The following is a 22,913-nucleotide window of genomic DNA, read 5'->3' on the forward strand; positions in this document are numbered from 1 at the left end:
GCGCGTGGGATTGTGGGATCTCTCTTATGACTGGATCTAGTTTCGAGAACTCTCTCGAGTCGATTGCGATTGAACCTCGTTTCAATCTCGACTGAAACGAGGTTCAATCGCATGGTCGATGGAGATTGCACCAGGCGAACATGATATAAGGCTCTAGTAGTGTTACAGAGTATAATACGTATATTTTAATATATTTTTTAAAAGAAACAAAACCACTGAGAAACGTTACGTGTATTTAACAGGTTCGGAAAACTTTGAAAATGTTAACAACGGGTTCAGCCGAACCTGTGCGAACCCGCTGAATATCACCACTGCTTACACACATATACAAATTCACACACCATATAATATGATCTGTATTTTTTTATTGAAAACTAAATTTTTTAATAATGAATGATGATGTATTATCTAAATACTAAAAATTTGTGCCTATGTATAAATTGTATTTTTAAAAATAATTTATGCTTAAAATTAATGATTATTATTATTTTTGAGGAATGAGATATAAGTTGTTCAATAAAAATAAATACTATTACTGCCATCAAATTACATAAGTAAATATTTGATATGCCAATTGAACTTTGAATTATTTATCAGGCTGTAACAAGGTAAATTTAATGATTAAATTTATTTCTATGGTAATTTGGAGGAAAAGATTAATTCGGTATGGCCCAGAGCCATACCGAATTAGTTAAGTAATTAATACTTCTGTAAGCAAAGAGCAGATGGGGGTCTGGGGAATATAACTGGAAACTTGAAAATCTTTTTTGTTTGTAAATATTATATTTTCTTTTCAGACATTCCATTCAATCTTCGAAATGCTCATGCATTTTCTATCAGTAATAGCTTACGTGAAATGATGCAAAAGCACACTTGCTGTATTCAAGACATCATAATTTTATTGTTGATATTTACATCTTGGTATACTGTTTTACATAATAATGAGGTATTGTTTACTCTATTTAATCTTTAGTTTTAAATATTTGTATTTTAAAAGTTTTTGTATCTGAAATTTTTGTCATTTGATGACTTAATGATTTTGATAAGTTCTTTGATACCAGCATTCTTATTTTTAAGAGAAGTATTGTCAAAAGCAAGCTTAAAGAAATGTCAGTTTTAATATATTTAATAGTGTACAAGTCATATTATTTTTGAGAGATTTAATTATTGTTAGGACAGAAATACCTGAGCTCTGCTAATTATCATGTTAATGGAGAGTATTTGTTTGATATTGCATCAGTTTGTAAGAGAGATGAAATTATAAAAGACATCTGGGTAATTTATTATTGATTTGTAAAAAAAAAATTGATAAATCAATAGAATTTATTCAAAACTTCTCAATAAGATTGAAACTGTAAAATCTCAGTATAGACTAGAGTAAGTCTATTTTTTAGATAATGTAATTGAAAAGGAACTGATAAATATAGAATAGTTATATATATTCCATAGATGATGTAAGAGTCACTGAAATATAAGTTAGTGGTATTTAAAGAATTACATAAAGAGACTGGGTAAATATTTTAAATAATTGGGAAAAATTAGGCCAAGAATAATTTGGAAAGCAATTTATTGAAGATTTTGGAATTGAAAAAGCAGTTAAGAAAGTTATTGATTGATATCACCTAAGATACATAAGAAAACATGGGGATCCAGAATTCAAGATTTAAGAAAGTACCTAAAATTAGTTAAGGATATTTATAAAACAGATGTATAAGTAATTAATTTACAGAAATGACTTTTGTTGTTTTTATGCTTTTTCTATTGATATTAATTAACCAGAGACTTGAGTGTGAAGATTTTTATAAATTTTATCTCATGTTAATCAAATTAATCGGTTGTCATCATTGACGTGATCATTCATAACAGAAGATACCATTTCTAAAAAAAACAAGAAATGTTTTTGTAAATACAGCCAATTTTAAATTTATTACAATAAGATCTTAAAATAATTCAAATTTTTTCTTTAAGAATCAAGCTTAAAGATTTTGCTAGATATGACTAATTTTATTATGTGCAATCTAGAATCAATTTATAGAATCAATGAAAGATGAAAGCTAGTTTATTAAAAGTGTATTTTAATATCAAACTATGTGAAATGGTCTGATTTGATTGCACAGTAACTACAAAAGATTTGGATAAATTTAGAATTTATAGCATAGAACTTTAATATTCAAATTTGAAATAAATGTTACGTTTGTTATATTATTACTACTTATGCAGGTTAATTCACAGAGTTTGTAACAAAGTTTATATAGAACGTTGTACTATAACTCTTTTATATACGTCATAAATTAGATTATTTTACAGAAAAAATTTGTATAATAATTATAATTAATAAACAAAAGAAAATGTGCTGTTCCAAACATGCGTAACATACAAAGAAAAACACTACCCTGAGAAAATTAGCAAATACTCGAACTTACCTTCGAAATAGTGTCTGTGATGAATGGATAGAGTACTTATTGTGCAGGTAGTTCTCTTTTGCACAGACAACATACCACATTCACTACACAAACGTCTGGAAACATTAGACCTTGACAATAGAATATACATCACATTATAGAAAGCAGCCTTACTAAACATGTCACACAGGAAACTACAAACATGTACATTAACATCACACAACAACAGTAGTTTTTCTGTAGCTATACCTTTAGCTTGACCCACCAGCATTGCATTAAACACTAGTATTAGTTGAGTATAATATGATTTAATTCACTAACACCATAAAAAAAACATAGCAGAATCAATTTATTATTACATTTCTTTAAAATGTTTGATACTAATTCTGTTTAAATTTGAAGAAACAGTTCTGTTTTTTATTTATTTTTTTAACATGTTTATGAATTTAACTGTATATAAACATCAAATTATTTATAACTTCAAAAAAATTGATTTTTTTAATAACTATTGTAAATATTTTGAATTCAAAATTATTTTACAATGTAAGGTTTTGTATTTTTATTTTAGATGTTCAGAGAGATTATACACTGGCATCCAAAGGATATTTCATTCAAGATACAATAAACTTTAAAAAGTATATTTTTATGTCCAATTTTTCGACGACAACAAAACTGCTTTATTTCATTGTTATTAACAGGTATTTTTATTTAAAATTATATTAACCATAATATTGATAATTTTACATGTAACTATTTAATTAATCGCGGGTACATTTGTAATTATTATTCTAATTAAAAATATTAAATATTCATTTAGAATGGTTATAATAAGTTAAGAGGATATGTATTATGTATAAATAAGGAGATACATTTACCAGTTTGAGCCAATATAATCAAATATGTATATAAAGTAAACCAACTATTTTTAACCAGTAAGTTACTCAATAGAAAGCAAACACTTTTTGATCACTTTCAATGAGTGTATTTGATGCACTCAAAGAATTAAAATATGCATTATTGAAAACATTTTTTTCCCTCTGTTAAACAACTTAATTCCAGTTGTAATTATTTATTTTGTGATTAAATCATTTGATGGATCAATATTTTTCTTAAACTTTTCAAATAAACTTATTTCTGTTGATTTTAATATCTCTATTGATAAGTAAACTACTATATATTTATTCATTATTGCATTTATTTGGTCGAAATGTTTAGAATATCAAATTTTAAATGAAATGATTAATTATTGAAAAATGTTTTTCTAACATCACATCTTATATTTCACTCAAAAATAACTGTCAGGAATTTTTTAAAATTATAAATTAAAATATATAATTTTTTTAAAAGAAATTATTTTTACAAATTTTTAATGTGAAAAAAAAAATTTCACATAATCTTTATAGTTATCATTATTAAATTTCAAGTATCATTTGAAATATAAAAAAAATTAAAAATTACCATGAAAACAGCCCTGTAAGTATAAAAATTAATTTTTCTAAATTTTTAACTGGATTACATCTAGCCAGGTACTGTTAAGAATTATGGCAGAATGTAATATATATGGTCATACAGGATTCTTGATGCATTGTTTTTCCCACTGAAGAACAAATTTTTTTAACTGTCTTTACCAATAGTGATGAATGCAAAAAGATGCAACACTGACAGTTCTGCATGCACATATCATACATCTGGTTCAAAATATTATGTAAAAGCAGGAAAAGATTCTCAGCTATATTGTATATTTTTTCTTTTTATTAATATTGAATATATTTCTAGAATAATATTTCTAAAAGAAATAGCTTGTTTCTGAAGTTTTCAAATTGCAAATGGATAAAATGACAAATATTCTAACATGTATGATTTAAGTTTGCAGTTAGTGAAGTCAAAGAGAATATTTTAAAGATATAACTTTGAAAAGAATAACTTATGATTTATTATTATTTATATATGTTACCAGCCAAACCCAATTTCAGGCCAAACGGGTTTAACCTACGTGTGTCAGGATATACTAGTTTAGCCCAGGACAATCTAGTTTGGCCTAAACACTTTAGGCTTAACTAGTTTGACCTAGGCCGAACTGATTTAGAATTATTATTCAAGTATATTATTAATGGTTAAAATAAAATTAAAAGGCAATCAATTAGATGAACAATATTTATTCAAACATAGTCTACTTAATTATAAAAAAAACGGTATTGATTAGAAGTGACAGTTGTACAAAACTATGAAATAAAAATAAGCTAATCAGTACTTATCAGTTTGTATTTTTTTTTATTAAACCATGCACTTTTAAAGGTAATTAACTTTCGAGAATATTTTCAAAAATTCAAACGAAATAATAAAAATAATTTTTAGAGTCAAACTAAAATTAAAAATTTAATCTTTTATTTATTTTTACAGGATGTACTGTGGCTGCATTTCGAATTATACAAAATCCATTTTTTTTTACACTGGCACTTACTGTAGCACAGTTTTTTATACAGGTGAATCTCAAAACCTTGTCCTGTTCCAACTGAATGTTTGGTAGCTGCAGTCCTTAGTGAGATTTGAACATCTTGATTAACATCACTTTCTTTTAGAAATTTTTGAGTATAATGATCGAATTCAGTTCTGTAATAAACAAATACTTTATTTTGACCAAATTACATAACATACTTATGCTTTTCAGACCAAACAAAACAGCGTTTAACATTGTGCTTTTTTTCTTTGTGATGTTATTGATGCAGCTCACAGAGCTGTCAGACACGACGGACATGACAGATTATTGGTTGAGACATCTTTAAAATATGCTAATGTCACAAAACTGATGATTAACCTTTATTTATCTATGTGTGTAACATGTCAAGAAAAGAAGACGAAAAAAAAGAGAGGTTTAGTTTCTAAGCCAATTTTACATTCTCAAATGAACAGTAGATGCCAAGTGGATCTCATTGATTTTCAGATTCAACCTGATGGAAAGTTTAAATTTATCATGGTCTACCAAGACCACTAAACCAAGTTTATTTTGCTTCGTGCTTTGGAATCTAAATGAGCTGAAGAAGTAGCCTACCATTTGAATGACATTTTTGAAGCTAGGTGCCCCATATATTTTGCAGTCAGACAATGGAAGAGAATTCGTCAATCGTATTATATGTGAAATGATGAGTCTTTGGCCAGAACTTAAGCTAGTGCATGGAAAACCACGGCACAGCCAAAGTCAGGGCTCTGTCGAGAGAGCCAACCAAGACGTCGAGAACATGATCAGTTGTTGGCTAAAAGATAATCAATTGACTAAATGGTCAGAAGGCTTGAGGTAGGCCCTGTTTTTCATAAATTGTACATATCATTTGGACATAAAACAATTGCCTTACAAAGCTATGTTTGGAGTTGAACCCAGAGCTGGTCTTTCAACGACATTACTACTACCAGAAGTAATAAAGGATATTTAAGATGAAGATGACCTTCAAAAACTTATTGAAACTGATTTAACCCATAGACAGACAAATGATCACAATGATTCGGGAGATGATCATGATGGTAATGATACCGAAACTTCTAAAATTGGTGATGATATCTAAAAGGCAAGATAAACAGCTGCTGAAAACCTTCAGAAACAGGCAGAAAAAAAAAGAAATGAAATCTGCTTCTGACAAATCGCATCTGCCAGCTAAAGTGAAAGATAATGCAACTGTGCCCATTCCTGATGTAGACAGAGGAAGGGGCAACCTAAGAAATGTTATTGGTGTTGTTCTTGAAATAAATAATGATGGCCTGTACACAATTGAAACTTAGCATGGAATATTGCAGACACTCTATTGCAGATTAGTTATGCATTTTATTATTTATTTTTTCTCAAATTACTTCAAAAAAAAAATTCTTTTTTTAATGATCATATTACTCTATTTCACTGTCAAATTTGAACTGATTTCGATGATTATTGTTTTTATATTTGGAAGAGGTTTTCAAGTTTTATGAATTTTTTTCAGATAAGTTTTTGTATAATATTTTACAGCNAATTTATGAAAAATAGGGCCTATCATTCGGGCATAAAACAATCGCCTTACAAAGCTATGTTTGGAGTTGAACCCAGAGTTGGTCTTTCAACGACATCACTACCACCAGAAATAATAAAGGATATTCAAGATGAAGATGACGTTCAAAAACTTATTGAAACTGATTTAACCCATAGACATACAAATGATCACAATAATTCAGGAGATGATAGTGATTGTAATGATATCGAAACTTCTAAAATTGGTGATGATATCCAAAAGGCAAGACAAACAGCTGCTGAAAACCTTCAGAAACAGGCAAAAAAAAATGAAATCTGCTTCTGACAAATCGCATCCACCAGCTAAAGTGGGAGATAATGTGACTGTGCCGATTCCTGATGTAGACAGAGGAAGGGGCGACCTAAGAAATGTTATTGGCGTTGTTCTTGAAATAAACAATGATGGCCTGTACAAAATTGGAACTAAGCATGGAATATTGCAGACACTCTATTGCAGGTTAGTTACGCATTTTATTATTTATTTTTTTTCAAATTACTTCAAAAAAAGAAATTCTTTTTTAATGACCATGTTACTCCATTTCACTGTCAAATCTGAACTGATTTCGATGAATATTGTTTTAATATTTGAAAGAAATTTTCCAGTTTTATGAATATTTTCAGATAGGATTTTTGTATAATATTTAATTATAATAAAGGCCTGATAACGATCTTCGAAGAAAAAAAAGCGCAATGTTAAACGCCGTTTTGTTTGGTCTAAAAAGCATAAGTATGTTATGTAATTTGGTCAAAACAAAATATTTGTTTATTACACAACTGAATTCAACCCTTGTACTAAAAAATTTCTACAAGAAAGTGATGTTAATCAAGATGTTCAAATCTCACTAACAACTGCAGCTACCAAACATTGGAACAGGACAAGGTTTTGTGAGGTGCACCTGTACCAAAAATTGTGCTACTAAAGGTGCCAGTATAAAAAAAAAATGATTTTGTGTAATTCGAAATGCCGCCACAGTACACCCTGTAAAAATAAATAAAAGATTAAATATTTTATATGTTACACTAAGAAGCACAAATAAGTTCATTTTTAATTTTAGTTTGGCTTTAAAAATTATTTTTATTATTTCGTTTGAATTTTTGAAAATATTTTCGAAAGTTAATTACCTTTAAAAGTGCATGACTTAATAAAAAAAAATACAAACTGATAAGTACTGATTAGCTTATTTTTATTTTATAGTTTTGTACAAGTATTGTGTCACTTCTAATCAATACCGTTTTTTTATAATTAAGTAGACTATGTTTGAATAAATATTGTTCATCTAATTGATTGCCTTTTAATTTTATTTTAACCATTAATAATATACTTGAATAATAATTCTAAATCAGTTCGGCCTAGGTCAAACTAGTTAAGCCTAAAGTATTTAGGCAAAACTNTTTTTCTTCTCGGATTAATGGACCGATTTTAGAACCTACCTGTACGACCACGTCGGAGGACTACTACACTCTGATACTTCACATCTGTACTAGAGAAAGTATTAATTAATGGGTGAGGAAACTATAAACTAAGTAAAATGCATTCACACTTAATGGCTCAAAACAGCAAAATTTGTAGATTAACTTGCGTAGTTAAAGTCTTTAATATTAACCTCATAAGTCATGTCAGAAGTTGGAAGAGAAACAAGTAGTAGCAAGCATTAATTCTATTGTTATTATTTGTTAGGTTTATCCATTTTGATTTGACAATTTAATATTAAACAAAGTAAGATGATATTTGTAATGAAAAGTCATACAATTACTGTATAATTCTCCTCATTATAACTAAATACATATTTCTATAAAAATAATGTATTGACTGTTTTTAGGTTTTTCATTGAAAATATTCTGTGGTATATGTGAATTCCTGTTCTAAAGGCAATTGGATCAAAAAAGAAAATTATAAAAAAAGGAACAAAATAATACAAAAGATTTATTTAAATAAACCAGAACACGAAATCCTCATATTTCTACAAAATTCTTGTCGTCATTTGTAAAAGTTTTCTGATTTAATTTTTCACCCACTCGAGTTTCTTTCATATGTTCAAGTAATTTTTATTTTTACATAATTTTCATGATATTGTATATAAATTTATGCATGAAGAAATTATAAAGAAATTATTATTAAATATACAGTTGAATCATGTATGAACTTTTTAAACTTTTAACTTTGAATTATTATTAAAAATAATTTCTCTTCAGTTTTTTATTTTATGATTTTTTCTCTGCTTACTGAATTAATTCTTTACCAAAATTTAATTTTAAAACATAGATTCTGGAATTAAATTATTGGATCTTCCCTTTTAAGATGAAATTATATTTGTATGGCAGTTTTAAATTGCTACTGCTTCTTTGGAGTTTTTAAGAGGTCTAAATCAGAGACCAATAATTAATATTTAATATCAGTTTCAATCTGCATGTAATTATTATTAGGAATATTTGTATATTAATTATTTAAGTAAATTTCTTAATATGAAAAAGAAGTGTATTGAATTTGTTGATTAGATAAAATTAAGTGTATTGTAATCGTGATGTTAGTCGTACCTTTCATTATTAATTTTATCTAATCGGCAGCGTATAATCATTAAATTGAGAGGAAGTTAGTATGTAGCTTCTTATAAAAGTTAAAAATACAGTAGATCCTTTTTATATATTTTACTGTAAAAGATCTCCAATAAAAGTTACATACATCTTTACTTTTAAATATTTACATCATATACTACAGTACACACACAACACAAGTATGTACAGTGTGAGTTTCAGAATTGGATGGATACTCGAGAGATTGTCTATTCTGAAATGGAAAAGGTTTTTCTGAATATCGATAAGGAGAAGGATGCAGATGAAATTGAAAGTTTTAAATAAGGAAATAAACTACGTAACAAAAAAAAGGCTACCACAATCAACAAAACTACAAATATATATATATATAGAAAGTGAAAACCGAATATTCATTGGTGCTCTACTGAAAATCGACAACGCATACAAAATTCTCATAAAGTTTATGCGATGCAGAGCATTTTGCTATTCAACGTATACTGCATATAGATTGAGTAAATAAATATTTAAAAATATTATAAACATTAATAAATCGCTAAGACTTGTATAAAATTTTTAAACTAAATTGCTACGAAACATCAATTAAAAAAATGTGAAGTAATTTTGATATTATTCTCAGCATTGGCATTTATTGCAGCATTGTTTTTTGAGAAATTTGTTTGTTTTATAGATTTACAGCTATTTGTTGTTAGAATGTTTATGTGTAGTGTGAGAAATCATATACCATTATTGAAAAATTTCAGTTTTTTTTAAATATTGATCCATATTTATTAAATTTCTATGATAATTACTTCTGTCAGACATTAAGCATACAATATCCACTGTTTCGTATGTCTAAATAAATTGACATCAAGTGATAATCTGAGTAATTTTGGTACTAAAAAGCTTTTTACATTTACTCTGTATTATCCCTAAAATGTTTCTAAAATATCTAATTATTAATCTCTGATTAAACAATGTTTTTTTTTGTTTGTTTCCGAAACAACAAATAAAAATAAGCTCGAATGAATTAGGAGTTAAACGATTCAAAATCTGTCTTTTTTAATGTCACTGTTTTATTTGCTAAACCATTTGTACATTTTTTTTAATTAAAAAAGGGAATTTTTAAGATTTTGTTTTTTAAAAATTGCACAAATTCACTTTAAATGTCTCTAAAATAAGATAATAAATTAACACAGTAAAATAATACTAAAGTCATTGTTTGATTTAAGTGTAAAATTTTGTATTAGGAATTTATAATTTGATTTTTATAAAATCAGATTTTCAAAAAAGAATTTTTAACTAGGTATGATGTGACAATTAGCTTAAAAAAAATTAAAATAAAATTAAAAAAAATATATATATATATTTCTCAATAAAATGAAAGCTAAATGCTAGAAGACAAGATAAAAAAATTTTTTTTATATTTCTTTTTTAAAATCATTATGATCATCTAAAACTGATATTATACATTAAAAATTTCTCTTTAGAAGATAAAATTCAAGAATTTACAAATAATACTGTAATTCTAATAATATTTTCAAGCATTTAAGACGTAACTCCCCAATATAACTTTAATGTACATGTAACAAATACATATTTACAGTTCTAATTAGTATAAATTAAAGCTGCACATTGAACTGAAGATCTGTACTGATACTGCAGCAGAACATTCCACACGATAACATATATGGTACCTAAAGTCCACTGTGTAATTTTTCTTTTTCTTTTTTTTTTTTAGTTTTATGATTATATTGATAAATGAATTCATCAGAAAAACATAACAGAGTTAGAAGAATTTCCAAATATGTGAATTTTGAAACAATGGCAAGCTTTTGTTAGGTTGAAATCTACCAAAATATCCAACCTAGAACTATAAATCACAGTAAATTTTTATTTTCATATTCCAAAATTTAAATTATGGATGTTACTTCTTATTTTTTTAATAATGTTTTTTTTATCCAAGCATGCTTTTCCTTAGCCTCGAATAGCAAAACATTTTTTTTCTTATCAAAATAAATATGTATGACATGATCCGATAACTTTCCAAAGGGAGTTTTGTCATGAGTACTGGAATGAGTAACAATTTTCTTCTTTACTATGTGAACTTTTTGTTTTTTTTTTTTTAATTTTTAAAAATTAAACATATATTAGTTATTAAAAAAATCTTATCATTATCAACCTGCAGCTATTGATAAAATTCCACAGTTAAATTTCTACAGGACTTAATAAAAATTGTTTTAATTAGTTATTCTATCACAGTATAAGATATTACATTCACATAAGCAATTCTTGTTGTTTATTCCATGTTACATACATTTGAAGTAGGAATGCAACTTGAGCATGCATCATGTTATGTGTACACGAAGAAAAGACTTCATTCTTTTCATGCATCTGGGTACGCAACTGATACCATTCCAAGCCAGAGTCTTCAGATTTGAAAGTTGGAAATTAAACAATTAATTCAATATTATCAACATGTTTTTGTTTCTCATTTTTTTTAAAATTATTTTTAGGAAATTTTTTACACGTATGTATTTTGTTTGGTGCCAAACTTAAATTTTATAATTTTGATATAGATTATATATAGAAAATAAACATTTATCAATATCAAAAATTTTTTAACCTTAGTTTTTGAGATTGATATGACACACTAACATAAATATATTATTGTAATATAACTTTCTTAAAATGTTTAAATAAAGACCATTTCTAAAAAAGTTTTTTTTTTTAGAATTTTGTGTTTTTATCAGATGATATGCATTATTTTAAAACTTGAAAATGTGAATCAATTGCATGAATCCAGCAGACTGAGACAATAAAGAACAATATCACTAAAATATCAACAGGAGTCAACTAGTACCAGTGACAATTCATGTTTTAATCAAATCTTCAGACGGCCACCGTGCCATCCTGTTGTAAGTTACACTGAATGAAGGCATCGTATCATCTTTTCTTCCATCAACTGAAACCAACAAGTTACCACTCCTATTTATACCTCAACAATTATATATTCACATAGTTTTGTTACTCAAGTGCTACAGTACATAGTTTATGGACTGAAAAAATGTCAGTTAACCAATTTTCCATATTTCATGGAAGTCAAAGATAAATCCTACCAAACAGCCATTGAGGGGAGGAGGGATATTGAACTGGAGGCTTGATTATGCAAAACACCAATACAACTCCATTGACTCCCTCTCAATCCCATTATAATTTTTTAAAATTCTATTTTCACAAGAAATTTCTCCAGTGTCTAAACACTCCCCTGAAAAAAAAATTAAAAAAATACTTTTGCAACATTGCCTACTAAAATAATTGCAGATGCCAATTACCAGTAAATCTGTCAGGAGGCAAGCAACTGTTTAGTGAAATTTCTTATTTTTGTATGTCAGTTTAAAATCCCTTAAACGTTCCGGAGGGGTCTGGTGCATGTTGGCCTTAGCCGATGGGTCTGTTCATGCCACATATTATATAACTAAAGAGAATAATTCAATCAATGGGCAACAGCAGGAATAAACAGCAAACTTAGCACCTCTGTAATTACCATTTTTTTTTCCAAATAGACAACACCATAATCACAACTTCACCACTGACTGACTACCAACCCTTGCAATGGCAGAAGCATGGTTGTAAATAAGTTGAAACAAAATTAATAACATGTATAATTATAAATCTAAAATTACATAAATTTCTTTTTTTTATATCTACATTATATTCTCTTGACAAAAATCATGCAGATAACATCACAAAAATAAGCTTAGCTTTTTATCTAAAGGTCTTCATCAAATTGCCAACCAACCAATAATTTATACAATGCATATCACTTATTTTAGATGAAGACCTCTAGTTTTAAAAAATTTTAAAAATGCAAATAATAAAGCACTCAATTTTTTCTTGCTATAATTTTCAATATTTTGCAAGCTTTACAAGAACCAAATTACAAATAAAAAGCATATTACTGACCAGAGTAATGTCTGACATTTTTTTAAGAGGAGAAAAAAATCTACAACAAGATAACAACAAGAACAATCAACTACCACGAGTAGGAAACATGCGGTCAAACATCAACCCTCCACAAATCAAAATCAACCTCACTTGCAAAATGGCAGTGAAAGTGCTAAGAGTATATCTTTTTTTTTATATATATATTTTTAATTGTTCTATTTCCAACACCTTTTAGCTTGCAACTTACTGCCTTCCCTAACACAAATGAAGCCATAAACAGGGATATTTCTCAAGTTTGGCCACTTTAGCTACAGAAACGTCCACAAGCTAAGCATGGACTTACTCAAAAGTTAAGAAACACTGATCATCTGCTTACACCAAATTAACAATACTTAAGCTTGCAAGAACTTCCCACATAATCCCTATATTGTGGGCGATGAGAAGTGCAGATGTTACCCAGTTAACTGTGTAGATATCACTATAATACACCATTGAACTGCCCAGAGGCATTAGTGATAGCTTTTGAAGATTGCCAATTTTTTCTTTTATCTTGCTACACTCCTTCATGGTCAGCCACATACTATACAATTTGATGTCGATATCATCCGTGAACACTACACATACACAATAATGCCTGGACTGATCTCTCTACTTCCCAGGGACTGTGGATCTACACCATGATGGTCTCAGCAAGTGAAATTTGTACAAAAACATTTTTCAACATTAACATGTAATATTTTTTTTATCTTTTTTATGCAAATATTTTTTAAACTTCTCCTTAAATTTACATTACTCATCAGGTTTTGATCCCTGAAGAAGAGCAACGAATCTTGCCATTTGTCGATGTGTAACAATGTAAGAAAAGTCCAACTTCTAAAGTTTGGAAAACAAGGAGGATTTAGAGGCTATTGCAAAGCAAGCCTGACATTTTTCCTCTAAAAACTCATCACCACAAAGTATAAGGAATGGTGACTACACCTGGCTACTCAACTTGAGAATGTCGTCATTATACTTTACAAGGAAATGGTGACATTGTCAAGTTGGAGACCAACAAACCCCAATTTTTAACAGTACAAGAAAAAGTTGACATCATCTGATTTGAAAGCCGGACAGAAGTTTTTATCACCTTAATACACAAAAAGATTGGTGAGGACAATCCATCACCTCACTGTACAAGGGAATGGTGCTATCACCAGCTTAAGATACCTGAGGACCTCATCAACTCACCTGACAAAGAATGATGAGATCCCCAGGAATATGGGACGAGAAACCGAATGGTGTGGCACCACAAGAGTTCTGGATCACATCTTGCATGAATGCTACACAGAAACAAGTCAGCGTCGTACCGGTGGATTACTTACAAGAACATGTACAAAGTAAAGCAGTCATGGCCAGACGAATGGGTGGTTTTTGTCAGCTCACAATTATAGTTGACACCCTCATTCACTGGGAGCAGCACAACAGTCCCATGTTGTCAATAATGCAAAGACACATGCCCCTTGTACTACTTCTGGTTCTGCAAGAGTCCAATTTTTACTTAGGCTCACGAAGTTGCACCATCATTTCCCACCTTCTGACGTCTTCTCTGTCAACTCTTTCATCTTATCAACATAGTCTGCAAATATGTCACGGAATCGTGACCACGATTTTTCTGGAATGGTGATTGCTGTTCGAAAATTACTCTTCACCTGTAAAAAAATACAGAGGATGTAGAAGCAAAAGATCCCTAACAGTTTTAATAATTCCAACACAAAAAATATTATTTCTTCTTATAGATCTAGCTCTAAGTTAATATTAACTTGGAGCTAGATCATATATCAAAATTACTGAATGTTATCACTGAACACCAATGATATATAATTTCATATTAGTTTAGATGTAGAATTTCACTTTAGCTAATAGAGGTTTTAGTTACTATTAGAAAATATTGTTTCTTACAATATGAATAATTGTTTACTAAATAATGTCATCAAATTATCAATTAATAAGATAAATTGACAATTCAATAATAACTATGATTTAGAAAGAATTAATGCAAAAGAATATATTAATATATATTAATTTCTTATATTAGAAATTAAAGACAATTATGGGAAATATTATTATTTTANCATGACTTAATAAAAAAAAATACAAACTGATAAGTACTGATTAGCTTATTTTTATTTCATAGTTTTGTACAACTGTCACTTCTAATCAATACCGTTTTTTTATAATTAAGTAGACTATGTTTGACTAAATATTGTTCATCTAATTGATTGCCTTTTAATTTTATTTTAACCATTAATAATATAGTTGAATAATAATTCTAAATCAGTTCGGCCTAGGTCAAACTAGTTAAGCCTAAAGTAGTTAGGCCAAACTAGATTGTCCTGGGCTAAACTAGTTTATCCTGACATGCGTAGGATAAACTCGTTTGGCCGGTAACATATATACTGAAATGCAAATTATGCTCATTACTATTCATCTTATATTGGACAAAGTATAATAAGATACTTTTCAAGATATGTATCAAAACTTTGGTTCAACTTCTTCTATTCAGATCATTTGATTTACTAATAACCAATAAATTTTTAAAGAGGTAGAAAGGATAATAATATTATTGCACTTATTAGGTATGATTGAACTTGGTTTTAACAAATATGGATATAAGAATTAAAATTGAAGAATATATTTGAAAAGCCAGCAAAAGTTCTGGCTGTAGATTAGTGGTGAGCAACATATTTTTTGTAGGAAGGCTAATTCAAACAAAACAAAAATGTAAATGCTATAATGGCTAAAAATGGTTTTTAATTTCAGTGAGAAAACAGCTCTCTAATCTTAATTTGAGTTGGTTTCTGAACATATTATGCACAAATATATGTAGGTCTTGCCATTTGCTGTATGTGATTTTTGTTACTGGGTAAATAAAAAGAACAACAATACGATGTGGATATCAACAGCAAAATTATATCACAAACTGCATGAAAAATTCTATGGGTTGCTTACCATTGTATCTAGAAATGATTTGAACTAGTTTTTTGTTAATAATTAATTATTTATGGGTAATTTTTAGATTAAATATTTTTGTTTTGATATGGAATTTCTGTTTATCTTCAAAGACAGCATATTTGGTAAGTTTTATAAGTAATGAAAAAAGCCAACAATTTTACTTTACTTGAACTCGTCAATATTTATATGTTTAAAATTCTATCAAAAACTTTTTAGTGTAATGTTAACTTTTAAAAAATGAATATATGACTTGCAGTAGTAAATATATTATTCTTTCTACTGCAATTCACGTGAATTAACAAAATGTTTCACTGACGAATATTAAGTAATTTTAATGACAGTCTGTAAATATGAATCATATATCAAAGTGTAAATAGGTCCTTTAGAATGGCAAGCAATCTCTTAACATTGTTTCTGTTGTTTTAAAATATTAGAACATTCAGTAGCATCTCTAATTGCCATGTTAGATGCGAATGTGTTTTTTTTATAGTGTGAGTATTAAAAAAGTTTATAGCAGTTTCACACATTAGTAAAAGGATTTGATCTTGGGACTAGACAGGTTTATATTTTTGAAAATGTAATTTTGTATGTTATAATTTTGCCTTTTTTTATCATCTAAAATTTATCAAAATGAGAGATGTTATGAAATGTATAATAAATATATCATGTAATTTTATATAAAAATTTAGAGAATTCCTTTTATATAATGCCTTAGTCCTCATAATTACAATTCCACCAGCTAAAGCTAATAATAATTTAGCATTATCTAAATAATAATAATATCTCTGAAAAATAATTTAAAAAATTTTATAAAAATCAGGTCTAATAATAAAATTTGAGCTCTTAATGTATTTTTGTCTTTAAAATAGTTATGTGCATAATTATTGTACAAAAAAAGAAAGGAAAAACTAAGGTCTAAGAAGAATGATACATGAGAAAGCAATTTAAAATATTCCTGTTACATTGCAATGTATAATGAGAGATTGATGAATTATTTAGTTAAAAATATCATCAACAAATCAGCATTATAAATTTAATTTTTTCCCCTCTCCCCTTGTGGAGTTTATTTTTAAGAATCAACTAAATTTATTTGAACATATATGTTCTTAAAATATATAGTAATATATGATTTTTGAATATAAGTTCATGCATCTGTTCAAAATATTCCTTTTTGATTCAGATGAAAAACAGTAAGAAAGAAAAAAGATTGTTTTATGTGATAAATAGTGTAAATTCTGAAAAAGTTTAATAACTATACAATTGTCTTCAATACATTATTCTGCCAAATTACATAATATAAGAATTTTATTTTACATTCTTATATACGGAGATGATGGTTGGTGGGATTTGGCAACAGAATGCAAGGGTGCTCTGCCAAGAGGGAAGTCTCCTGCCAGGATTTTCAATGGAATCTGACCCTTATTTAGGCGTTAGATGTGCGAAGAAAACCCGAAAAACTCCACATCTGGTCGACCAACTATGGACATTCAGCAGTTTATCCATTTGACCAGTTTTATCCTTAGGCTGGATGACAAGACATACATCATGAATTTTAACTCAAAAAAGAAAATTCAGTTTTTTATTTAACACACACACATTAAAAATATCATTTTTTTTTAATGTCAATAAAACTAAATCGTCATCTTTTTCAAGTTGCATATTTGAGTACTTTCTAAGGTCAAATTCTAAAAATTTATGTAAAATGGCATAATGATAAAAATCTTATGCTGCATAAAACAAAATAAATATCTGAAATATATTTATCCAAATTTACATTTTGATACTCTATTTTATTCTAGAAATTCAGCAGATTTTGATTGGCAGAATAAATAAATAAACCATAATCTTACAATTACATTTGAAATTATTTTTTCATTTTTTTTAGTTTAATATTACAGTAGAATTTAAAAATTTGTCAGATAATTAAAGTACCGACTCGTCGGGAGTCACATATTTTTGCATCGACTCCCCATCCCTGATTGATACCACTCAATATCTAGCATAGAAAAGTTCTGTAATAATTACAGTGTAATTACAAAATGTTTTTTTCACACTATATACTGGGTAGCATCAGTGTTAGTAATTAAGCGTCATACAGTAAACTCACCATCATCTTTCCGATCAGCCATGTTATAAAATTGCAATCATAAAAGCTTTTGTAAAACATATGGTTATTTCATGAATAGTGTGCCATGGTAATTGCAGATGTCTTACCAGCCTATTTTAGCCGAAAATGTCATATTAAAACATTATCGCATGTACCCATAAAACAAGTGTATGAGATGCACCGACGTGCTCGACCATACAGGATATGCCTTATTTTCAATCTCTGTGTTATCTGGCTCGGCCATCCTTTACGTTAAGCCAGGTAATCACGAGTCTACTGTACCAAATGCATAACTTTGTGTTTGATCAAAAATGCTCAGTTATATAAACCATTTTATGCTTCTAATCAGCTATTTTCTGAGCATTTTGATAAATTTACTAAAGCTTTGTGATCTATAAATAGATTATTTTTGATATATGATTTTGTTAGAGACAGACTAATAAAATAAAAACTGAGTTTACTGTAAATAAACCTTTCTAAAACATTTGAGACAATCAAATTTTATTCTGCTTACAAATGACAGCAGTTTTCAATTAAATCCAAAGCAGGAGTTCCCAACTTGGTTACTAATGATACCTGTGGGTTGATGGACAAGTTTAATATAATATGACTTAATTATATAGTAAAATTTAATGGGTTTTTTTTACTTAACATAGAAATGAGGAAATTATGATTGATTTAAGACAAACCACAAGTTTCAAGTTAAATTAAGATTTTTTTAACAGAAGAAAAAAAATCATAAGTGTTTTAAATTAAATGCTCTCCAACAATGCTTATGTGAACTGATGCTTGTGTGAACCTTGCATATTATAGCCAAAAATGTCTATTGCTACAAGTAAACAATGTGATATGTTATTCATAATGTATCATTTTGTTAGTGTGAAACAAGTGTCTCAGAATTGAGAAAATGCTGTATTATTAACTCCTGTTTGGTATCACTACAGAAAGGGTTGAGAATACCTGACTGAAATAACAAAATAATGCTTTATAAATAAAATTCAATAGTATGGAATTAGTAGATCGAGTCTTTTTGAAAATGTGTTAATTATGAAAGCCTAAATGATAGGCAGGATGATTCTAAATTATTGTTGAAGTTTCTGTGTCATGTAATTTTCCAACCAGAAACAATGAAATAAAACTGCTTACAGAACATGAAAGTATAATTAAAAGTTTTATTTGGCATGTTCAGATGTTTTAGTACCCCTTTTCTTTGTGGAAAAATAGCAACAGAGACAATCTGTCTAGATGAGGGGTCCCCAAACTTTTTATCCCGTCGACCCCTTTATGAAATATTTGCCTTCTTATCGACCCCCAGATTAAGTATTTAACAAAAACATTAAATCATTTTTTCATTTGTAATGTTAAGCGATAAGGAGACCTGCATAACAACCCAACAAAAGAATTTATAGTTCCCATATCTTAAAAATCCACCCAATAACATTAACAGAAAAAGGAGATATTTTCCACTGATTTATAATCTTAAAAAATAATAGCAAAATTATGGATAGATGGAAATTTGCCTATAGTTCTTAAACCATACATGTCATAATACGTAAAATACACACTTATCTTTGAAAACATAACATAAGTTATATCAGATGAAAAAACCTTTTACTGTCATTTTACTACTACTACTACTACTACTACTACTACTGAATGCCTTAAAAATATGTTGACATGCCTTTTTATTAAAATAGTTGATATTAGTGGGATGGATGTGTCTGAAGAGAAGCAGCAAGATTATTGATATACGGTTGAAAATTGGTAAGTTTTAGTCGCAAATCACCATGGTTTTCCAAGTTCAATCTGTTCCTCTGTTTTGTCAAAATTGCGTTCACGTGGATAAAACCAGCTTCAACCATGTATGAAGTTGGGAATGCAAGTAAGAAAGGTTCGGCTTCTGCTCTGAGCTTGGGATATTTAGGACAATATTGTTATTGCTCCAAAATTCACTGAGGTTTTTATTTTTAAACAATGCTTTAGCTTTGAAATCTACATATATCTCACTCAGTTCATCTTCTAAGCCAGGTTCACTACTTTCATTATCTATTTTTATATCAAATGCATTAGCAAACCATTCGGGAACATGCATATTCTCCGAGTCTTCGAAACGTGCTTTAAAGTCTTCTCTTAATTTATCAAGATGTTTAATATATATCTGCAAATCACGGTCGGAAACCTTTTCATTTTCTTTTAGTACTTGCAAGTTTGAAAAATATTTAAAATCGGATTGTGCCAGCGAAGATTTAAATAGCTCCATTTTTACTTGAAAGGCCATAATAATTGTAACATTTTTTCCTTGCAAACGCTTCTGTACTATATTAATGATTTTCAATATATTACAATATTTTCTCTGTAAAGGACAAAATATCTACATTTAGGTATAAAATACTTAGTGACAACTCTAACAGAGTGTAACAGTGCAACATATGTCTGTGTATAATGAACTACCAGTGTTCATAACATGTTTGCAGCACTAGTACAGTTGCCAGATGCGTGAAAACAGAGTAACACATGCTTAAAGCGGTGTAGGCTAAGGCAAAACTCAAGTTATAACTAGGGTAGTCAGTAATGTTGATCATATCCATATTTCAAATTTTTATTGGAATATTCAATTTTTTTCCTACAGTTTAATTGATCTTCTTTGGTATTAATCGACCCTTGGAGAACTCTTATCGACCACTTTGGGGACACCTAGTCTAGACACACTACGGCAATATCTGTTACCATGGTTGGAAGATCGTTGGTCACGTGTGGCATTTCGGCAAGATGGCACACCACCACATCCAAACTCTTACTATCCAAGAATTTCTCAACATACGTTTTCTGGGTGCAGTTTGGGTGTAGTGAACCAATTCAGTGTACGTCCAATATTATGCCACTTGATTTCTTTCCATGGGATACGTGATGGGCACCATTTACAAGATCCTTGTGACTTTCCTCAACAGACTGAAGTTTGGAATTCTTTCCGTGATAGTGTTACACTGCAAATGTTGGATAACACTTGGAGGGAAATTGATTATTGCTTGAAATTGTACAGGCCACTAAACAATTTCAATCCTTTAAATTCTGCAATATTGATGCTATATATAATAAAACGTTTTGAGCTGTACTTTCATATTCAGTAAGCTGCTTTGCTTTATTTTTTCAGGTGAAAAATTACAGGACACAAATCTCAACAATAACTTAGAATCACCCTGTATTTCCTGAAGTAAAAGCTGATATTTGATTTTATCCTAGAAAAAGATTTTTAAAATATGTGCATCATCATTAAGAAAATCTCAATTATGTTAATATTCGCTATATCTCTAACTGCACTGCTATAATACACCAAAAAATTTGCAAACCTTTATAATGCAGTCTATTTTTTAACGTACCAAACGTTTTCGGTCAAATAAACTAACCTTCTTCAAGATCTTGAAGTTAATTTGACCAAAAACGTTTGGTATGTTAAAAAATAGACTGCATTATAAAGGTTTGCAAGTTTTTTGGTATGTTAATATTCTTTTAAATACATTTATAGTGTGTTCTTACACCTGTTTAAACTAAAATCATAAATTTAAATGAAGAGAGAATCAAGACAGTATGTCAGTATAATTTCATTAAAAAAATGAAGAAACCCTAGCAGAATAATACAAAGTATCATAATATAGAAATATCTTTTTTGGAATAAAAAGTTTAATTGATTAAATATAAGAATTTAAGAGTTTTCAGTTCTTTAAATAGAAAACTAAACATTATGACCACCCACGAAAAACCTTTTTAACGAGTGTTATGTCACTATTAAATTCCACAAGTACTTTCGACCTCCACCGAGGTCTGCCTCAGGTGGTGATAAGCAGACCTTGGTGGAGGTCAAAAGTACTTGTGGAATTTAATAGTGACATAACACTCGTTAAAAAGGTTTTTCGTGGGTGGNATTTATGCTTAAAATTAATGATTATTATTATTTTTGAGGAATGAGATATAAGTTGTTCAATAAAAATAAATACTATTACTGCCATCAAATTACATAAGTAAATATTTGATATGCCAATTGAACTTTGAATTATTTATCAGGCTGTAACAAGGTAAATTTAATGATTAAATTTATTTCTATGGTAATTTGGAGGAAAAGATTAATTCGGTATGGCCCAGAGCCATACCGAATTAGTTAAGTAATTAATACTTCTGTAAGCAAAGAGCAGATGGGGGTCTGGGGAATATAACTGGAAACTTGAAAATCTTTTTTGTTTGTAAATATTATATTTTCTTTTCAGACATTCCATTCAATCTTCGAAATGCTCATGCATTTTCTATCAGTAATAGCTTACGTGAAATGATGCAAAAGCACACTTGCTGTATTCAAGACATCATAATTTTATTGTTGATATTTACATCTTGGTATACTGTTTTACATAATAATGAGGTATTGTTTACTCTATTTAATCTTTAGTTTTAAATATTTGTATTTTAAAAGTTTTTGTATCTGAAATTTTTGTCATTTGATGACTTAATGATTTTGATAAGTTATTTGATACCAGCATTCTTATTTTTAAGAGAAGTATTGTCAAAAGCAAGCTTAAAGAAATGTCAGTTTTAATATATTTAATAGTGTACAAGTCATATTATTTTTGAGAGATTTAATTATTGTTAGGACAGAAATACCTGAGCTCTGCTAATTATCATGTTAATGGAGAGTATTTGTTTGATATTGCATCAGTTTGTAAGAGAGATGAAATTATAAAAGACATCTGGGTAATTTATTATTGATTTGTAAAAAAAAAATTGATAAATCAATAGAATTTATTCAAAACTTCTCAATAAGATTGAAACTGTAAAATCTCAGTATAGACTAGAGTAAGTCTATTTTTTAGATAATGTAATTGAAAAGGAACTGATAAATATAGAATAGTTATATATATTC

General features: G+C 28.5%; 2 protein-coding genes across 8 annotated transcripts in view; one reads left to right on the plus strand and one right to left on the minus strand.

Annotated features, from left to right (window-relative positions):
- Nucleotides 1-9,066, plus strand: part of LOC111624537 — a 33,496-nt gene extending 24,430 nt beyond the window's left edge. Inside the window, exons 8-10 of one of the 7 annotated variants that reach the window (XR_002756591.1) lie at nucleotides 798-946; nucleotides 2,971-3,100; nucleotides 7,838-7,936. Coding sequence is in view for 4 of the 7 variants with exons in the window: in XM_023367407.1 (XP_023223175.1) it covers nucleotides 798-946; nucleotides 2,971-3,027 (206 nt within the window). In the remaining 3 variants the exon portion in view is untranslated. Of the gene's footprint in view, nucleotides 1-797; nucleotides 947-2,970; nucleotides 3,634-7,837; nucleotides 8,222-8,252 lie in introns of those variants that run through there. The other 6 variants (XR_002756592.1, XR_002756593.1, XM_023367410.1 and 3 more) reach the window with 6 other exon arrangements.
- Nucleotides 9,067-10,998: 1,932 nt separating this feature from the next.
- The window catches only part of LOC111624547 (transcriptional activator protein Pur-beta-like), a 74,827-nt gene continuing 62,912 nt past the window's right edge, over nucleotides 10,999-22,913 (minus strand). The window contains exon 6 of the mRNA XM_023367423.1: nucleotides 10,999-14,597. Coding sequence (XP_023223191.1) covers nucleotides 14,469-14,597 — 129 coding nt within the window. The 3' untranslated portion in view covers nucleotides 10,999-14,468. The remainder of the gene's footprint in view (nucleotides 14,598-22,913) is intronic.

Source organism: Centruroides sculpturatus, unplaced genomic scaffold (genome assembly GCF_000671375.1).
Source record: "Centruroides sculpturatus isolate CEXI.00-Female unplaced genomic scaffold, Cexi_2.0 scaffold360, whole genome shotgun sequence".
NCBI classification, from domain to species: domain Eukaryota; kingdom Metazoa; phylum Arthropoda; class Arachnida; order Scorpiones; family Buthidae; genus Centruroides; species Centruroides sculpturatus.